The following is a 20091-nucleotide window of genomic DNA, read 5'->3' as shown; positions in this document are numbered from 1 at the left end:
AGTAAGGAAGAAGATCCTGAGAAGAGTAGGAACTAGGAGTATTCGGGGACCTGAACAGTAGCCAGTGGCACTGGAATGCAGAAGCAAGGGAGAGTAACTCAAACAGGTGTAAATAAGTGATACCTAAAAAAAGTAGGTCCTTGAAATACATAAGGAAAAAAATAAGGACAGCTTTTAGTCAAACATCTTTAGGAGTATAAAAAATAGTAGCACCTGGGTAGCTCATTAGTTAAATGTCTTAGGCTCTTTTTTTTTTTTTTAAGATTTTATTTATTTATTCATGAGAGACACGGAGAGAAAGGCAGAGACATAGGCAGAGGGAGAAGTAGGCTCCCTGCAAGGAGCCTGATGCAGAACTTAACCCCAGGGTCCTGGGATCACAACTTGAGCCAAAGGTAGACGCTCAACCACTGAGCCACTCAGGTGACCCAATATCTCGGACTCTTGATTTCCACTCAGCGTTGTGATCTAGGGTCAAGAGATTAAACCCCATGACAGTCTGGGGCTCAACATGGAATCTTGAGATTTTTTTTTTTCCCTCTCCTTCCCTCCCCTTCTCTGTTCCTCCCCCTATCTCTCTCTTCCTCTCTAAAAAATAAATAAATAAATAAAGCAGTAATTAAAGTGTGTGTGTGTGTGTGTGCGTGTGTGTGTGTGTAAAACATTCCCATTTAACTGGAAAAGTTTTAAGGAAATATCCTAAGTTTATAATTCTCAAGAACTTGTTCATTATTTGTCTCTTAACTGCCACTAATGACCAGAATGGCAGTAATTTTTCTAAGTCCTATCTTAAAATGTATGTTTCACCCTCTTGCGATGTAAGGTATTTAAATCACCCTTCATACCACTTATTATATAACCTATCCTGAATGGCTTTCCACAAGCAATCAATTGACCTGAGTATTCATGGAATAGTACAAATAATCCCAGCTGTGAAATCAAATAGCTCTAGAATTCAGCATGTTAACTCTCCCTTCTAATTTTTCAATTCCACACCTGTAAAATGTGGTTAATAATCAAACTTGATGATGAGAATTTATAGAGTTTATGTGATAATCTACATAGAGGCAAAATGGTACAATGTGATACAATGATGGCAAATGGTACAAATACCAACCCCACCACCTAAGAGCTGTGTGACTTTGGGCCAGTTACTTAACCTCATTGCTTAGGTTTTCTCAATGTGACATGGGCTTCAAATACTACCTATGCTATAGTTTTGAGGATAAAATAATTCATGTAAAGTACTTAACACTCCATAAATGTCAACTGGTAGTATTGAAACTGGTTTTGTTGTTCTATAGTTAAGAGAATCCCTAAGTGTCTCACTAACAAGATTTGATTTTTCCCCTCTGCCTTTAGTCAAGTTATCATAACTGACAATCCTAGGGACTCACATTTTACTTTAAAGCTTATTAGATGTTGAAACATATTAGCAAACAAAATTTCACTGTTTCTAAATAAAAATTTCTCAATAGCCTAATACATACCTATTTCTGCAGGACCATGAAACCAGAAAAAGTTTTGAAACTCCTTTTAAATCACTAATTTCATTTAAAGCTCTCATAACTTACAAATTCATTAGGGATTTTCATGGCCTATAATTTTGTGCTTCAAGATCACTCAATTCATTCACTGCACTCAATGCATTCAAAGGCAGTGAACTATGTGTAGTTCACTGCACTTGGTACATGTTATAAATTCCCTCCAACTGTTTTGTTTATTCTTTCAGATAGAACATAAAACATTCACAAAACTCCAAAATTGTGACATTCTAAGCAAAATGGCACACTCCAGGAATTTTCATTGAAGGAGTTAGATTTACGATGTTTACATCCAAAGTCTTTGCACTAAAAAATTTCGTGCAGCCTTGGTTTCCCAGTTTCCCAGAAGCTAAATTACTTAAAGGAAATCTAACAAAAAAGCTGAGAACTTAACCAATTCTATCGGCCCCCTCAAATTCAGGGGGCTGCCATTAGGTGGCATGTGTCTTACAGGGTTCTGGGCCTACCTAACAACAAAACTACCATTCTGGGTGGAAATTAAAACTGCAAGATGCTCTGAGTAAGAATAACTCAATTTTAAAAGTGAAAAACTTGATAAATATGATCTTGCTGTTATTCATCCTGTTTCAACTAATATATCAGAGCCAATTCTGGGGTAAATTTACAAAGTGGCCAATATTCTCATAAATTTGCTTCCTAATTAATTAAATGCAAACAGACTCCAAGTCTGTCTATATATGTCTTTTTAAAAATAAAATCTTTGAAACAGTCTCCATGAAAATAGCATTAATTTTGCAGCTAATACACAACACTGGAATACAGAATACTGGGTTTAGAGGCTGAGAGGAAACTTATAAACTATCTTGACTCATTTTACTGAGGAATAAACTAAATTTCAGGAAGACCAATTTATAAATGATGCAGTAAACTCTTTAATGTATAAATCTGTTATAAGACAGGACAATTTCCAACAAAACTTCAGGACTTTAATATTTCAAAAAGGCTAAATTTGGGGGCACTACAGTGGCTCCTCCTGCCACCTCCTGCCCAGGGCAAACCACAATAGACCACAGACGATCAGTATAGATAATCGCTGATAGCTGCTGAATCAACTAGATGTAAACAATGATAGGGATTTTCCTTCTTTTTTTTTTTTTTCCTGTGGATGATTGATGTGGAAGTTGCAATTTGTTAGCATTTTAATCTATTGCTTTGTTACTAAGGAGTCATTAACTTTAGTTAAAAATGAAAAGGTAATGACATTAGTAGTAGTGGTGATGGCACTAGTAATAGAGTAGTAATCATAATAGTCATACCGTCTAACACACATAGCACTTTAAATGTTTAAGCACTGTATTTAACACATTAATCCTTACATTTAATCAGTTAATTAATCATTTAGTCATTTAATCATTACATTCAATGCTTTTAATCCTTACAGTTACCTATTAAAGAGGGTATTCTATATTATTCTTATTTACAGATAAGGAAATAAGGTACAAAGAGGTTAAGTAATTTATCTGATATCCCATGACTAGTAAGTAGCAGAGCCAAAATTCAAGCCTACAGAGCCTGATTTCAGAGAAAAAATGATTCATTTCATTGATGGAATTAAACTAACTACATGGAAGTAAAACTGAGGACATCAAAACAAATGCATTGCAGTTTTTAAGTTAAAAAAAGAAAAAAGAATATAAGAACATTCGCCTTGGTTTTCTTCCCTTTTAAAACCAGATCCCCAAACGACAAAATGTACTTCAATCTACAAACATAAAAAGACTTGCAAAGCACACCTCGTTATTTTTTCCCCACCTATCTCTTCTGCAAACTAAGGTGTCTCTTTTCTAGATCTCTCCACATCCACATAGATTAACTATAGAACTAAGAACTAAGGCTGCCTACATCCACATGAGTTTATTATTTGTGCCAAGAAATTCTTACCCAAAGATAAGGCTGTAAATCAGTAAATAGCTTCATTGTTCACTTCAGGAACTTCCCCAAAGTCCATTTACCCCAACAATAGACTACTCAAACAGTCCCCTTTTCGCAATATTCCCTCAACTGGACAAACAACTCGCTTATCCAACAACTGTACGCTTACAAGTCTTGGTTAAGATCTTTGTCTCACTGTTTCCACTAATCCTAAACTATTATATCAGGAACTTTATGCAGTTTCAATCACATCACTGTACTGAAAGACCCACCTTAAATCTCTCAAGGTCACACCCAAGACTCTACAATATCTGCTTTATTAGCTCTCCCTGATAGCTAAGACTGTCAAGATGTACTCTCCTTGCAATAAGCAGAAGTTGTGGCTTCATTATAGCTATTCTGGCCTTCTGTGGGGGAGTTGATAGTCAACAGAAGGAAATGAACCAATTTGATTTCAATTGTTCTCTTATCAACAACTCCTTTAAAAAAAAAAAAATCTCTTCTCCCCTCACACCTACACTAGACCATAGGTGAAATTAAATATACCAGGAAGTGAGATCATTATAGAAAAAAATAAACAAAAACCAGCAATGAAAGGGCCTGCATAGGATGTGAGGGCGATCTGGCTGCGACATCTGTCAACCCATTGACCGCCAGGGTTGATTCCGCTGATCTGGCTGGCTAGGCGGGTGTCCCCTTCCTCCCTCACCACTCCATGTGCCTCCCTCCCGAAGCTGCGTGCTCGGTGGAAGAGGACGACCATCCCCGATAGAGGAGGACCATTCTTCCGTCAAGGGTATACGAGTAGCTGCGCTCCCCTGCTAGAACCTCCAAACAAGCTCTCAAGGGTCTGCATAAATCTAACAATAAGCTCAATGCAAGACTCCAAACTGTATTTCATTGTGGCCACAATTTAAACTCTGAGCTAGATTAACTGCACATTTAAAACTGGTATATAAAGATTCCTAAAAATTGATATTTAGAAAGAAAAGGGGGAAAAAAGCCTTGAAATGCCAAAGTTTAAAGTATTCTGCCATCTGATTAGTTTTTACAAAAATGTCCTTTAATCGACTCATATGTTTCTAATGTTACATGTGAAATATAAACACATGAAATATAGCTAATCTTTAAAGAATAGCTGACTAAAAATCACTTAAACCTGTATAAATATAAAATTAGTTATTTTGATATCTTTTTGATCATTGTTACTAGATTTGTTATGTTTATCTATGCAATTATTAAAGTATATAACAGTGTTGACTATGATTCTATTTTATTCCTGTCTCTTCAAGCACTACATTTTACTGAAAAAAATTAAATCAGTTAAAAATCCAATTGAGGAAAAAAGGGAGAGGGAGAAAAATAACAATTGAAAAGTATTAAGATGCCAAACATAAGCTTTTTAATGAAGTCTAGGCCTTTAAACAAGAATTTGTCTCATCACATTAAAACATGTATATGTTATGTATGTGTGTGTGTGTGTATGTGTGTGTATATGAATGTGGGTGTAAGTGTGTGATATTCATCCCAAGGTTAAGAAAAAATGAATGCAACATAAAATCCCAATTTTGTTTTCTATAGCTTATAGTTTATCAACACCAGCTGTTTCAAATATTATTATTACTTTCTGTGGAAGTGTTGCTAACTATGTTATTATAACCATCTTGCTATGGAGTCATACACATTGAGGAAAGAACATGGAGGTTAAGAAACCAGGTCTGTATTTTGGATTCCTTACTCTAAATTGGCAGAAATAACTTATTCTCAGATAGCCTCAGCTCACTTATCTGGAAAAGAATGATACACCCACCTACTTGGCAATATTGCTGTGAATATTAAAGGAGAAAGGAAGAATACCCACCATTTGCTTCAACGTGGATGGAACTGAAGGGTATTATGCTGAGTGAAGTAAGTCAATTGGAGAAGGACAATCATTACACGGTTTTGCTCATATGGGGAATGTAAGGAATAGTGAAGGAGATTATAGGGGAAAGGAGGGAAAATAAGTGGGAAAAATGAGAGGGTGACAAAACATGAGAGACTCCTAACTCTGGGAAACAAACAAGGAATAGTGGAAGGGGAAGCAGGCAGGGGGATGGGGTGACTGGGTGACAGGCACTGAGGAGGGCAGTTGATGGGATGAGCACTGGGTGCTATACAATATGTTGGCAAATTTAACTTCAAAAATATATATATATATATAAAATAAAAATAAAGGAGATAATGTATAAGGTACTCAGTTTACAACCCAGCAAGTGTTAAGGCCTCTGTAAATGTTCGTTAGCCATCATCCATAGTAGTTCCCCGTAATTGTGGTCCTAAGGATCTACAAGATATTAAAGTACTTCCTCAATAATTAAAGAACCATTCGTTATGCAACAAGATCTTTAAAGCTCAGATCTTTCAACCAATAATTCTATTTTCAGGAAACTAGCCAGAGGAAATGATTAGAGATATTGTCAAATATCAATGCCCAAAAATATTCTTCAAAGCTTTATGATTATATAGTGTACAACTGTTAAGAACATCCAAAATGAAGAATTAAGAACATCCAAAAATGCCCCCTAAAATTAAATTAAAACAATAAGCCTATGGCCATACATCTCAACCATGTTAGCAATGACATGTCAGTGTATATACACACACACACACACACACACACACATTCAGAAGAAAATGATGTAGAGGAAATATAAAAATATAAACAATGACTATATCAAGATAATGGGAAAACAGGTAACTTTTACTGTTTCCTTTTTTACTTTTTCCCCCAAATTTCCTAGTGTATACCTAAATTACTTTGATATTTAGAAAAAGTGAAACTAAAAAACCCATTCAATTATGTTTACTATTTAGAATATTCTAGGGTTTTTTAAAGGATAATCTTTTAAATTATACCCATCTCATTTCCAAAAAGATTTGGAATAGTTGACAAAACTACATACAACACAATAAAATAAAGAGAAGAAAAATAAAGATAAAAAAGTTTGCAAACTCTACAGCCATATACACATATCTACCTATCTATGCATGTGCATACATGTGTATATACATGTGTGCATATGTATATGTTCAAAGAACTTGATTTCAGATACTAAGAACTATAGGAAGTTTCTCCAGCTTCCTCAAAAAGGGCATACAATAGATATGGTAGACATTATTTTAAATTGTACCTTAGGAGAATTATTTCAGTGAATTAAGTGAATTGGTTATGTGATTGGAAGGAAAGGAGGTAGATTAAAAGTCAAAGAATCAAGACCTGAAACAGGATAATCATGACCGTGATCAGCAACTCAACAAACACCTTTTTTAAAAATGTAGATACAAAGATAAATATAGATGTACATAGATTTTTTTCCCTCATGGCCTTTATTCATGTGACTTCAAAGAAAAAACTTAAAATATTAAGGTTATATTTTAATTTCTACATATAAAATACATCAAGAAAATAAACTAAAAAAAAAAAAAGCTCCTACAACATGTATTTGGATATATTCTTTCAACATAGCACTTACCTTCACTGATGGCATGGGGTTTAATAATGCAACAGGTACAATTGGTAAATTTAGCGGTGTTTGCTGGTCCACAAACTCCACTTGAAGGAAAAAATAACTCCATTTCCTAAAGACAAAGAGAAATAACTTTGCCATATGTAATCTCTTATCTTGAACTCCTAGTATATTTCTGGGAAAAACTATGCAATTGCTTTTAAGGTTTCGTGATATAAATTCTTTGCTTCAAGTTTTCTAAAAATGATTTTTACAAAGACTAACTGATTAACCAAACCCTGTTTTAAGTCTTCTAATTAAAAGGTCATATAAAAAAGTATTAATTAAAGTAATGAGAATATGTATCATTCTTCCCCAGGATGAGAACTAAAAATATCTTAACATATTTTAAATATTGCCAATAATGAATACAAAGTTCTTATTTTCCCCAAAGCAATAGTTCATAGACACAGGTCCAATTTTAAACTTTTTATTAAAATATGTAACATTAAAAACTAGGAATTCTTTATAGAAACAGATTAGTATTTAAGAACCAGAATAGCAAAATTAGTTTTAACTAATTAAAACTAATGAACTGGGGGCACCTGGCTGGTTCAGTCGGTAGAACATGCAACTCTTGACTTTGGGGTTGTAAATTTAAGCTTCATGTTAGGTATAGAGATTACTTAAAAATACAATCTTTAAAAAAAACTAATCAACTTAGTATCATTCTAAGCATACAATTAAGTCACATAAACTTAATTTTATAACCAGATTCAGGCTATGTTATTTGCTTTGCACATAGTTCATGTAGATGACAACTCAGCAATTTGAACTAGCCACAAACACAATCACACTAATTAATTCTTTTAATTATTTAGACAGATGCTTTCTTGCTTCTCAGCTTTTATTACTGTTATACTTCTATTCCCTATAAAACCCTCTGTCCCGAGCTCCAAAGAACTCTACCACTTCAATTATCACCTCCTCCAGGAGGCCTTTTGTGATTCCCCTAATCAGTACCTGTATTACTATAAAACTGTGGTTATTTGGGTAATTGCCCTTCACAATTTTCAAATGTGAAGCAAGTAACTAATCTGTATAGTTTTGTAAGTCCTTTAGCACCTAAAACAAATGACTCAAAGTAAATACTCATTTCTCGTTGAATTTAAAAATGGAAAGATCATAGGATTTGTTAGTGTGCCACACTGATGTACAATTTTAAAAACCATAGAGGAACTATGCAAATAGCAGTGTATATACACCTGTGCAACTCTGGCATTAAGACATTTTAGAATAAAAATGTTCTATTCCTTAGACATCAAGTACTTTTCTATCACATTGCTGCCTTTGTTTATTACTCTTCTTGATCAATAAGAACAGCAACTTCCACTGGTAGTCCTACACAAGATGATTTGATTACATATTCGCAGACAACCTATATCAGACAGATGAGAGCTCAAACACCTGCAAGGTCCTGGCAGTAATAACGAATGAATGAAGTAAACCTGGCATGACAAGAGGGTTGCAGACTGGAAAGGAAATGCCCCCTCTAGGGTTCCTGGTTCTCTGCTTCCTTTGCCACAAAACTCTTCTAAAGAGGTGTCTTTATTCTGTCTTTACTTCACCTCCATTCTCTCTTAAATATGACCTCCACATTGCCAAATCCCCTGGTTCTGTCTCAGCCCCCATCTCACTTGACCAAACAGGATTTGACACAGGTGATCTCTACATTTTGTAATGTTTTCATCCCTTGACTCTCTTCCTACCCCTCTGGTTGCTCCTTCTACGTCTCCTCTGATGGTTTTCTCCCACGTGTCCTCATCCCTCAATGTTGGAGAGTTCCAGGGCCCGTCTTTCATCTACAATCACTCTTTTGGTGAACTCAAGCCCCATGTCTTTATTTGTCTTTATTTGATTTTTTTAAAGAGTTTTATTTATTTAGTCATGAGAGACACAGAAAGAGAGAGCCAGAGACATAGGCAGAGGGAGAAGCAGGCTCCATGCCGGGAGCCCAACACAATCCAGGAACTCCAGGATCACACCCTGAGCCGAAGGCAGACGCGCTCAACCACTGAACCACCCAGGTGTCCCAAGCCCCATGTCTTTAAATGTCATCTGTATTCTCATGGCTCCCACATTTCTGCCTCCAGTCCAGTCCAACCTCCTCCCTAAACTCCATACCCATATCTATGCCACTACCACTTAGAGATAATTCATATTTAAAACATCTTGATTTCCACTGTTTCCCATAAATCTGTTCATTCCCACCCTGTTTCTCCTGCCCCTCCACCATCACAGGCCTAAGAAAAAACCTTAGAATGATCCTTGATTTCTCTTCTCCTTTTCTTTGCCATCCATTCAATCTAACAGGAAATCCTCTGTAATGCATCCAGGATCTGACCACTTCCACATCTGTCACCCTGGGCCATGCCCACCACCAATTCTTCCTTTGACATCTGCTCTAACCTCCTCACTGATCTCCCATTCCAACTTTTCCCCCAACACACCTACGCCCACCTGGCCTGATCTATTCTTAATACAGCAGGCAGCATGAAACCTATAAAACACATGGCGCCGCTCCTCTGCGCAGAACTCTCCAATGGTCTTTTATCTCATTCAGAATGAATGTTAAAGTTCTAGATGTCTGCAAAGCCTTATGTGATCTGGCTCCTACCTATAACTTGAGCTAAACTCCTATTCACATGAAAACACTTAGATTTCCAACCCGGCATCACTGACCCCATCCACTCACTATTTACTTAAACAAAGCAAACATGTTCTCACCTCAAAACTTTGCATGTTTTATTCCCTGTCTCCCGGAATACTCTTTCTCCCTAATACTTGCATGGTTTTCTCCCTCACTTCCTTCTGATCTCTGCTTAAAATGAAGACTTCCTGACCCCATACTTAATAGCACTCCTTGCCTCTACTCAACACACAATCCTTCCTCCATCTTGGTCTTTTTCTATCCCTTCCCCTTCTTTATTGTCTTCAGAGCACTTACCACATGACATGCTTTATACCTATTTATTTATTATCTGGTATCCCCCCAAATATCAGAATAGATGTAGGCTCCAAGTGAGTCAGGACCTTGTTTTGTTCACTAACAGCTCAATTAATATTTTGAAATTCAGAGGAAAAAAAAACCCTTTGCATGTGCTAAATAAAATATGTCTGTCCAAATTGCATAAATGAGAGAAATGACACCCCGAAAGCTTGAATAACAAGCCCTTACAAGTTAGCAAGTGACAAAGTCAGTATTCAAAACCAGGTCATACTGGTTCCAAAGTCGCAAACTTTTTCCGTCCTCTGGCTTTCAAAAGTAGAGAAGCTGTGCTCAGTTGTTCTGCCTCTAGTTTTAACCAATTATTGGGGCCAATTATTTTGGTCTCAACTTCCATTTCTTTTCTTCCTCAACTTTTAAATATGAAAATGCCAGCTTTCCAAGTACTCATTTACATATGCTGAATAAATGTATATTTAAGGCAAGGAATATAAAAGTTTTACTTAAATATACCTTCTCCGTGAAAGTGAGTAATTCTATTTTATGCCTTTCTCTTTCTCCCTGCGTAGGTTATCCTATCCCAATTATCAATCTAAACTAACATTTGCAAGAGCACTTCTACTAGGTCATTGTTATGGCAACTACTTTAAAGACTTCACACAATAAATGTAAAGTTGCATAAAAAAATGTTCATATCCCTTTGTGATTTGAGCTGCTTAAACATACTGCACAAAGCTCCTCTCCTTCCAAGAGTCCTTGCTATTACTCTTAGCCTTTTTTTTTTATGTTCCTAAACTACCTACCAGGGAAAGATAGAGATATGGAACTTTCCCTGAAAATAAAGGCTCATGGAATCTTCAACTTTTTTTTACTATATTTTATTTAACAAATTGTAAAGTATACAGTTGCACTGTTTCACAAACCTCACCTAAGATCCATGGTACTCACAAAAACATCTGACTACTCTACATTCCTATCTTCAATTACCATAATAAAAGTATCACTAGGGATCCCTGGGTGGCGCAGCGGTTTGGCACCTGCCTTTGGCCCAGGGCACGATCCTGGAGACCTGGGATCGAATCCCACGTCGGGCTCCCAGTGCATGAAGCCTGCTTCTCCCTCTGCCTGTGTCTCTGCCTCTCTCTCTGTGTGTGTGTATGTGACTACCATAAATAAATAAAAATTTTTAAAAAATTAAAAAAAAACAGTATCACTAAATGGTTGCCAGTTAAAAGTTTCTCCAAAACTTTTACATAGTAATTTTTTAAGACTATTTATTTATTCATGAGAGACACAGAGAGAAGGCAGAGACATAGACAGAGGGAGAAGCAGGCTCCCCACAAGGAGCCCAGTGCGGGACTAGATCCCCAAATCCCCATCCCTGAACTCCCAGACCATGCCCTGAGCCAAAGGCAGATGCTCAACTGCTGAGCCACCCAGCATCCCCATAGTAACTTAAAATAAATGTTATTTTTGTAAATGCCCCAGACTAAAACATGAAAATATTGAACTTTCTACATACTCCAACATCAAGTAAGAAATCTGTTCTCAGAAAATCTAAAAGATTAAGAAATAAAGGATGCCTGGGTGGCTCAGTGGTTGAGCATCTACCTTTGGCTTAGAGTGTGATCCTGGGGTCCTGGGATCGACTCCTGCATCGGGCTCCCTACATGGAGCCTGCTTCTCCCTCTGCCTGTGTCTCTGCGCCTCTATTTCTCACGAATAAATAAAATCTTTTTTTAAAAATTAAGAAGTAAAATACGAAGCCACAAGACTTAGTTTCAGTTTTATACTTAGCTTCATGATGCACCCTTATTTACAAATAAAAACAACTGAGAACCTAACAAAATGTCCATAAGTAAAAGGATGTTTAAATAAATCATGTTATAATCATACAGTAAAACAGTCTGCACCCACTGAAGTTTACTCTTATGACAGTAATCTGGTAACATGTAAAATGTTATATTCAGTGAAAAAAGGAATCCAATTAAATAAAATTCATGTATATGGCATTTAGTTTGTAAATTATATAAATGATCAAGGGAATGAGCTGGACAGAATATGCCATAAACTATAATCATCAATGGCAGGATTAGTAATGCCAAACTTTCTTTTCTCTATTTCCAAATTCTCTGAAAGCGTTTCTATTACTTCCGTATTCTAAAAGACTGTAATGTTTAAAACAAGATAGGCTGCCACTTTCAGCATACACAGTGGTGGCTGATGGTTGAGCACGGGGCTGTGGAGCCAAAAGTGCCTCAGCTCAAGTCATCATGAGGCCAAGGTCCTTAAATTCATTGAGTCTCAGTTCCGGGCAAATTGGGATGATATAGCAACTGTACAGGAGATTGTGAGAATTAAATGAGATACTAAAGTGTCTGGAACAGTGCCTGCCACAGAGCGAGCACTCAATAAACATAAGGTTTGTTGTTGTTTTGAATTCCAAAACTTATCTGAATACCAGTGACCTAGATTCTGGAGGTATGATAATGAATTGGATGGATATCCTCAAGGAATTCAGTCTACTAGGAGAGTAAACATAACCACAAATACTTTTAAAATACGGTGAATAATAGAGGTATGCAGTAGGTATGAAGCAAGCATCAAGGAAGGATACCTCACACAGAACCAAGAAATTGCTAATAGTTGAGCAGAGTTGTTGTTACTGCTTCTTAGGTTTTGTTGAAGTACAATTAACATACTTTAAACTGAATATATTTAAAGGATATAATTTGATGAGTTTTGAGATTGGTTTATTCTTGTGAAAACATCACCACAATCAAGATACTAAACATATCAGTCACCCCTCCTTCTTTTGGGTAATCCCTTTCTTCTGCCTCTCCCTGCCTCCCCCACTTTTAACCATCACCATTACCTTCATTACCATTAATAAGTTGGCCCTGTAACCAATGATCTGTTTTCCATCATGATGAATTAACAATTTTACTTAAGTTATACAGTATGTGCTCTTTTGTCCAGCTTCTTTCACTTAGCAAGATTAGAGATTCATCCACTATAGTGCATATCAATATTTCATTCCTTTTTATTGCCAAATACTATTACATGTGTTAATATGATTTGTTTATTCACTCTTCTCTTGGACATTTGGGTTATCTCCAGTTTTTGGATATCACAAATAAGGTTGCTATGAACAAAACTGTTCTGTATAAGTCTTTGTGTTGATATTTGCTTTCATTTCTCCTAGGAAAATACTTAAGAATGGTTGGATCATAGGGTAGGTAATATGTTTAGTTTTTTAGTTAACTGCCAACTTGTTCTCCAAAGTGACTCTACCATTTGAAATTCTCATCAACAGTGTATGGCATAGGTTCTAGTTTCTCCTCACACTTGCCACTTGATATGCTCAGTCATTTCTTGAGCACTTGGGCTATTACAATGACATAGTTGTCTACTCCCATGCCAATATCATACTGCTTTTCCTACTAAAGCTTTATAAAAGGCTTCCTATTGCATAAATTAGCCATCTTATCACCAATACTCTCCTTCAAAATTTCCGTGGCTCTTTTGGCTCTTCTATGCAAGAATTTCATTAGGTTTCATGAAAAACTCTACTAGGGTTCTGACTGGAAAGATACAAAAGAAATGAACAATTTTCCTTAGCCAAAATGATGTCAGTGGAATGAAAGGATGAAGCCAAATTGTAGTGACTGCTCTCAATGAGTAGTCAAAGGCAAATGAAGAAGAGAAAATGGTGAATATAGTCTGGATAAGACAGAAAAGAGGATTAAATAGTAACTAATAGGAATTTAAGATCAAGGAGAGACTATTTGGGGATGCTTGTATGATGTTTTTCAATTTTTTATTTACATGCACTGTCCCCACTTCCTCATGTATGCTGTGTGTTCCAGCAAGAGAATTTCTCTTTGATAGCTAGTCAGATAATGTGATGTCCACAATACTCCTCCCAAGACAAGAGCTAAGAAAAGGTATATCCTAAAAGGTTCATAACAATGGGATATTTCAGGGATGAATGTCAGAAAGAGCTAAAAAATTTAAGTGTACAAAATCGAAAAAATTATGTTTAAGACATTTCTTTAGGATAAAGGATCAAACAAATCACACACTAAAATAATAGGACCTAAACAGAAGCAGGGCAGATCATGCCCTGCTAACTCTGCAGAAGCTTCTCCACTACAAAAAGAAGAAAAAAATCATTATGTAAACTGTATTTGCAGATATGCATTTTTCTAAACCTTAGCACATTATATATGTGCAAACATAGAAACATACAAACATATATACTTAAGACAAGACTAGCTTTATCTTTATTAAAGTATAAACCCTCCCTTACATTTCTGAACCCACTTATTTTCAGCATCAACAGTATTAAATATATACAACCTATATTAATATCCAATAAAAATATGTCTTTTAGGTGTTCCAGACACAATTCCAATGTGGGGAGGGGTTACTCACACAGAACACCAAAGCAATTCTCAGACACCAGCAAGGTATCTAAGAAATCAACTCAACTCTGGCACTATCTATCCAGAGACAGTATCAGATTCCACAGATTAAAGGTTCCTAGTCTTTTTGATCATTATTTTACATCTTTTCTCTCTTCAAACCAATAAACACCTTGTCCCTTATCCTCACTTCTGCTGTTTTTGACCTTGCTCTCTCCTGTCTTATTAAAAGTGAATCAATCAGAATAAGCATCTACATAGACATAATCTGCCTTCCCATTTGTTGTGCCAGATGACTATCCCTGCACCAATGTGCAGTCTGTGCTCTAATTTCCATTCCTTCTCACCTAATCAATGACATTGTACCACTAAGTCTCCCTCTTTTTCCTACATCTTCAATTTTTCACATCTGTAATTCTTCTCTTCTTAAAAAAAAAAAAAAGACCCTGCTTTTCCTCATATCTACCACCTTATTTCTTTTCTCAACTTGCATCAAAACTCCTCAAAAAAGCTTCTATATCTGCTGTCTCCAATTTTCTTTTAAATCCACTCCAGCAGGACTTTGCCTCGATTCTTCCATCTTTTACCAACTTCTACAATGATTCTGTAGTGTAAAGTCCAATAGTCAATTCTCGGCCTCCCCTCTTTCCTGATAGATCTGCCTCATTTGACCCCACTGATCATTCTCTCTCTTTAAAATACTTTCCTCACTTGGCCTCCAGAACATAATTAGGTCTGAGTTTTTTCCTTCTACTTCACTGATGGCTCCTTCTCTATCTCCTTTGCTGCTCTTCAGCCTTTTACTAGAACAGAAAGGCTCCATCTTTGTTCTCTTTTCTTCTTTATAAGTAGTCTCTCCCAGGTAATCTCAACCAGTCTCATGACTCTGATACCATCCAGGTGCCAGTGACCCCATATTATGACACTAGTTCAGACTTCCCTCCCCAACTCCAAACTCGCATAACCAGATTTTTTACTTACCATTTCTCTACTTTGATAACTAACATGCATGTTAAGTCTGCAATGTCCAAAATGTAACTCCTGAGCTTCCATCTACACTGACTCTAGCCATAGTTTTCCTTATTTCAGGTTAGGCAAATTATAGCCTTTTAGTTGTTCAGGCCAAGAACTTTGTGGAGTAATCCTTGCTCTCTCTTTTTCTCATATTCTACATTCAATCTGGAAGGAGATCTTGCTCATTTGACCTTCAACCATTAAAAGCATTTTAAAATGTATCTCTATACTCCTCTCACTGCTTCCATCCTGGTGCAGGCTATCATCTCCCTGGATTATCCTAAGAGCCTCTTAACTGGGTTCCCTGTTGCTACTCTAATCCTCTACAGTCTATTCTCATTGCAGTAGCTAGGGTGGCCCTTTTATATACCAAGTGAAATATATCAGTCCTCCACTTAAAACCCTGCAATACCTCCCAGTTTTCCTCAGAGAAAAAGCCAAAAATACTACCATGGCCTACAAAACCATGTGCTATCTCCCCTATTTCTGTGACCTCATCAGCCCCTCTTTCCCTCACTCCCACTCAATTATTCTGCCTCCTTTCCTGTTAACTGAATGACCAGGCAAAAATACACTCTTCAAGGAATAGTAAGATGGTCAGTGAACCTGGGATACAGTGAATAAGGGAGACACTACTTGGAGATAAATTTGGAGAAACAGATGGGAATCAGATCAGGTGAAGCTCTGGAAGCTTGTGATTCTATTATAAAAGAAATAAAAATTCACTGAGGAGTCTTTAATAATTGAATTTTTAATCTTATTTGTTTTTAAAAGATCACTCTTGGCCTAGTTAATTTTATGTGGGCAAGGTAAAATTTTTATAAATTGAGTATAAGAGGAAAAGGAAGAGGAAAAGAGAATTAGAAGAATTACTACTATTTTGCAGTAGTACAAATAAAATATAACAGTGACCTAGACCACAACAATCAGATTCAAAGTCTAATTTGAAGGAATTGCTGAAAGGATCTTTTGATGGAACTGTAAGGAAAATTCAATTATTAAAAAACTGTCTAATATTATTTTAACGAAAGCATGACCAGACTAAAAGCCATCTTACATCAGATGAGAAACTTGTTGTGATGCTAAGAATAAACTTGCAACTTCATCAAATCAACATCAGCATAAACCCAGTATTACACCTTATTTATATGGACTTAAAAATAAGAAATAATTGTAGGAAGCATAAAGACTTTTTCATGAACACTAGCTCTGTACAGGAAAAGGATGTTAAACTTGAAGATAGTGTTAGATCTGAGTCAAAAATAAAATATATTAAATGATGTTTCCTTTCTGAATATTTACTATCCATAAGCTGGTCTCACATTAAGTCAGTAATTCAAACATTGATGAGCCTGAATAATTTAAATGACTTTGGAATGTAAACTGAGATGACAAGTATTTTAACTGGAGAACACTTATCTTGACCATGACCAGGTTACCAGTTCACAAAAGAAACATATTATTGAAACACTTTAATCCTAGGCAAAGGGTCAAAGGTTTTCTCTACTCCTTGATCATCTGTATAACCTACCCGAAGTCAGCCATGACAGATATGCTTTACTCTGACATAAAACATCTAACAAAAACAAAAACAGAATTAAAATATTTTAAAACACCTTACTCTGGCAGCAGAAGCAAAAGAATCAGGGCCATGAGCTGCATTTCTTATGCCGTCTGTTCCAAAGAGGGCTCTCAGGCTTCCAGGAGCATCTGTACGTGCCATACCAGAGTTCGCGGGTCCAAGTAGCCTTTTCCACTCACATATAGCATCATCTCTTAAAATCTCCATGGCAATAGTAGGACCACTTGTAATAAACTGGATAAGCTCACTACAAAATAGATAAAAGCTTGATTTGCTTCATTTTTCTGTCAACCTCGTATCTCTGTTAATAAGGATATATTACAATTAGAGTATTTCAACACACACATTAATATTATGATCTCAGAACTACCAGATATAGTGAGATATGCATTGGCAAAATAAAATTTTCATAAGTTGAGTGTCTTGTGGTAGTCTGAGTCACTACAGATCACTAGCATTGCCAAATCATTTACCATTACCAAAAAAAAAAAAGAAAGAAAGAAAGAAAGAAAGAAAGAAAGAAAGAAAGAAAGAAAGAAAGAAAGAAAGAAAGAAATCAGTGTTTCATTGAATTTAAGGCTACTTCAGTGACTTAAAATGCATATTACTGATTAATGCTTTTCCCATTGCTCTGAAAGGTACAGAAGGAAATTCCTTTTTATTTTCATGTGGTTTACCACTGAAGTTACATAAAATTGCATAATAGAGAAAATGATGAGAGTGGTCTTATATTTACAGTTAGAATTTATTTTTGTGTAGATTAGAATTCAAAGAATGTCAGAAATGTTCAGTCAATAAACACTGAGTTGGTCTTAGTGATAAAGAAAAAACAGACATTAATAGGTCTTGGGAAAATATCCTTTTATTTTTGATATTTATATTTGATATTTATGAAAAAATATCCTATAAAAGCTACTCTGGGATATTCTTATCTCAAGTTATTAAAGAATACATACAGGTTCTTGATTAAAAATCCAGCATTGGGGATCTCTGGGTGGCTCAGCGGTTTAGCGCCTGCCTTCGGCTCAGGGACTGATCCTGGAGCCCCAGGATTAAGTCCCGCATCAGGCTCCCTGCATGGAGCCTGCTTCTCCCTCTGCCTGCGTCTCTGCCTCTGTCTCTGTATCTCTCATAAATAAATAAATGAAAATTTTTTTAAAAATCCAGCACTGAGTCACAGTAACCCAAGCCATGAAAAGCAACAGTTCATTTCCCTCTGCCACTTCTGTACATGCACAAGGCAACGGTGACAAATTTAACCGTGAAATAAGTAACACCATTCCTCCCACAGTGTTAGGCAGGGACAGAATACTTTTTAAAGTAAGCCTATGCTTCTCTCTCATCCAAGCTATAAGAGAGGACAGGATTCTCCTGGAGAAAATCACACAGTATGACCCTTTTATACCTATTAATTCTTGATTATTTTATATCAATCATTGACTCCCTTCCATACTTTTAAATAATTTCAATTCATTTTGAAGAGGATTTCTAAAAAACAGGATGTACAAAGAAGTATTCATAACCTCCATTCTAAAAGGCCCACATGACCTCTTCATACATATTCTGCTAGGCCTTAGCAGAAAAAAAAAAAAGGAAAAAAATAGATTTAAGGAATCAAAATCAAGAGAACAAATCCATGTTTATCCATTCAATAAGCACTTAACAATTACCTACTACAAATCAGAATATTCAGCGATATCCTTGCCTCAAGAAACTTATAACCTAATGTCCTGTTAATACAGATTTCTCAAACACATAGTAGACTAAGCCTATGACCTGAGTGTGGCATGTAATAATGCAGAGAATGTAGTGCCTCATCATAAAAAATACTGCTTTATGAGACTACCTCCAACAACTGTAGCTACATCTTTTGTTGTGTCTTTCATTAATACCAGAAAACTAGTTAATTCATTCATTTAATAAAATTTACTGCATGCGGGCAGCCTGGGTGCCTCAATGGTTTAGCGCCGCCTATGGCCCAGGGCGTGATCCTAGAGACCAGGGCATGATCCTGGAGACCAGGGATTGAGTCCCACATCAGGTTCCCTGCATGGAGCCTGCTTCTCCCTCTGCCTGTGTCTCTGCCTCTCTCTCTCTCTCTCTGTCTCTCATGAATAAATAAATAAAATCTTAAAAATATTTACTGCATGCTAATTACATATAAGACATTAAATTAGGTACTGTTATATAAACATAAAGCAAGACTACAATAAAGAATAATTTCCAAGAAAATTATATATTCTAACAAGGCTTGGGAATATTTTATACTACTTGATTTAAACTAATCTCTAACATAATAATTTTCTCATATACAATTTTAAAAAACTCTATCATATGCAGGATACCAAATAGCATGTTTATTATAGCAGCTTAATATCCTTCTTTATTAGAAATGTAAGCATTTCTTTGTCAATAGTAATATAATTTTCACAATATTCACTTAAATTTAAATACATCCCAAATATTTAGAACATCAGTTTCTAACATATATTAGTTGCTCTATTTCAAGGAACAAAAGTATTAGTGAAAAAATAAGGGTTCCATTAACATCGTTTTATGTACACAGGAATGCCAAGAGCACAACAAAAGCACTCAACCCAGGGGCACGTGGCTGGCTCAGTCATAAGAGCTGTGAGTTTAAACCCCATGTTGGGTATAGAGATTACTCAAAAATCTTAAAAACCATTAAAAAAATACTTAACATAAAATATAATTATCACTCTATTTTAATCTACTGAAATCTAAAAAGAAACCTATGACATTTATAATTTTTTTTTGACATTTATAATTTAAATAAATTATCCTATTTGCTTCTGATGATAGTTTAAGATATTTAATTATGAAATAAAAATCCTAATCTAATAAAAGGACAGAAAAAAACAATTCTTAGAAAACAGTTCTCTACAGCTGCAAGATGTTGCTATGGTCCTTTTGACAGATGATTTCCAGGTCAAAACTTTCTGAATTGTAAAACTACGATTCTTTAGTTTTCTGGGATATCCTCCATTGAAAACCCACTTGCCCCAAAGTCAGCACCTACTTTAAAAAGGGCCTTGACTGATGATCTATATGAAAATCTGTTGCTTCTTTCCTGAAAAATAATCAAAATGACAACAGGTAAGAATTATATCTTAAA

At 35.8% G+C, this 20091-nt stretch overlaps 1 protein-coding gene across 5 annotated transcripts in view; it reads right to left on the bottom strand.

Annotated features, from left to right (window-relative positions):
- The window catches only part of NME7 (NME/NM23 family member 7), a 262304-nt gene that overhangs the window by 166917 nt on the left and 75296 nt on the right, over nucleotides 1-20091 (bottom strand). For all 5 annotated transcript variants that reach the window (XR_005362112.1, XR_005362115.1, XR_005362114.1 and 2 more), the window contains exons 5-7: nucleotides 19996-20046; nucleotides 16995-17202; nucleotides 6953-7058 (exon numbers count right to left, since the gene is read on the bottom strand). Coding sequence is in view for 1 of the 5 variants with exons in the window: in XM_038542605.1 (XP_038398533.1) it covers nucleotides 6953-7058; nucleotides 16995-17202; nucleotides 19996-20046 (365 nt within the window). In the remaining 4 variants the exon portion in view is untranslated. The remainder of the gene's footprint in view (nucleotides 1-6952; nucleotides 7059-16994; nucleotides 17203-19995; nucleotides 20047-20091) is intronic.

The sequence above is a fragment of the Canis lupus genome, chromosome 7 (genome assembly GCF_011100685.1).
Source record: "Canis lupus familiaris isolate Mischka breed German Shepherd chromosome 7, alternate assembly UU_Cfam_GSD_1.0, whole genome shotgun sequence".
Classification (NCBI taxonomy): domain Eukaryota; kingdom Metazoa; phylum Chordata; class Mammalia; order Carnivora; family Canidae; genus Canis; species Canis lupus.
This window is presented reverse-complemented; position numbering and strand designations above follow the sequence as displayed.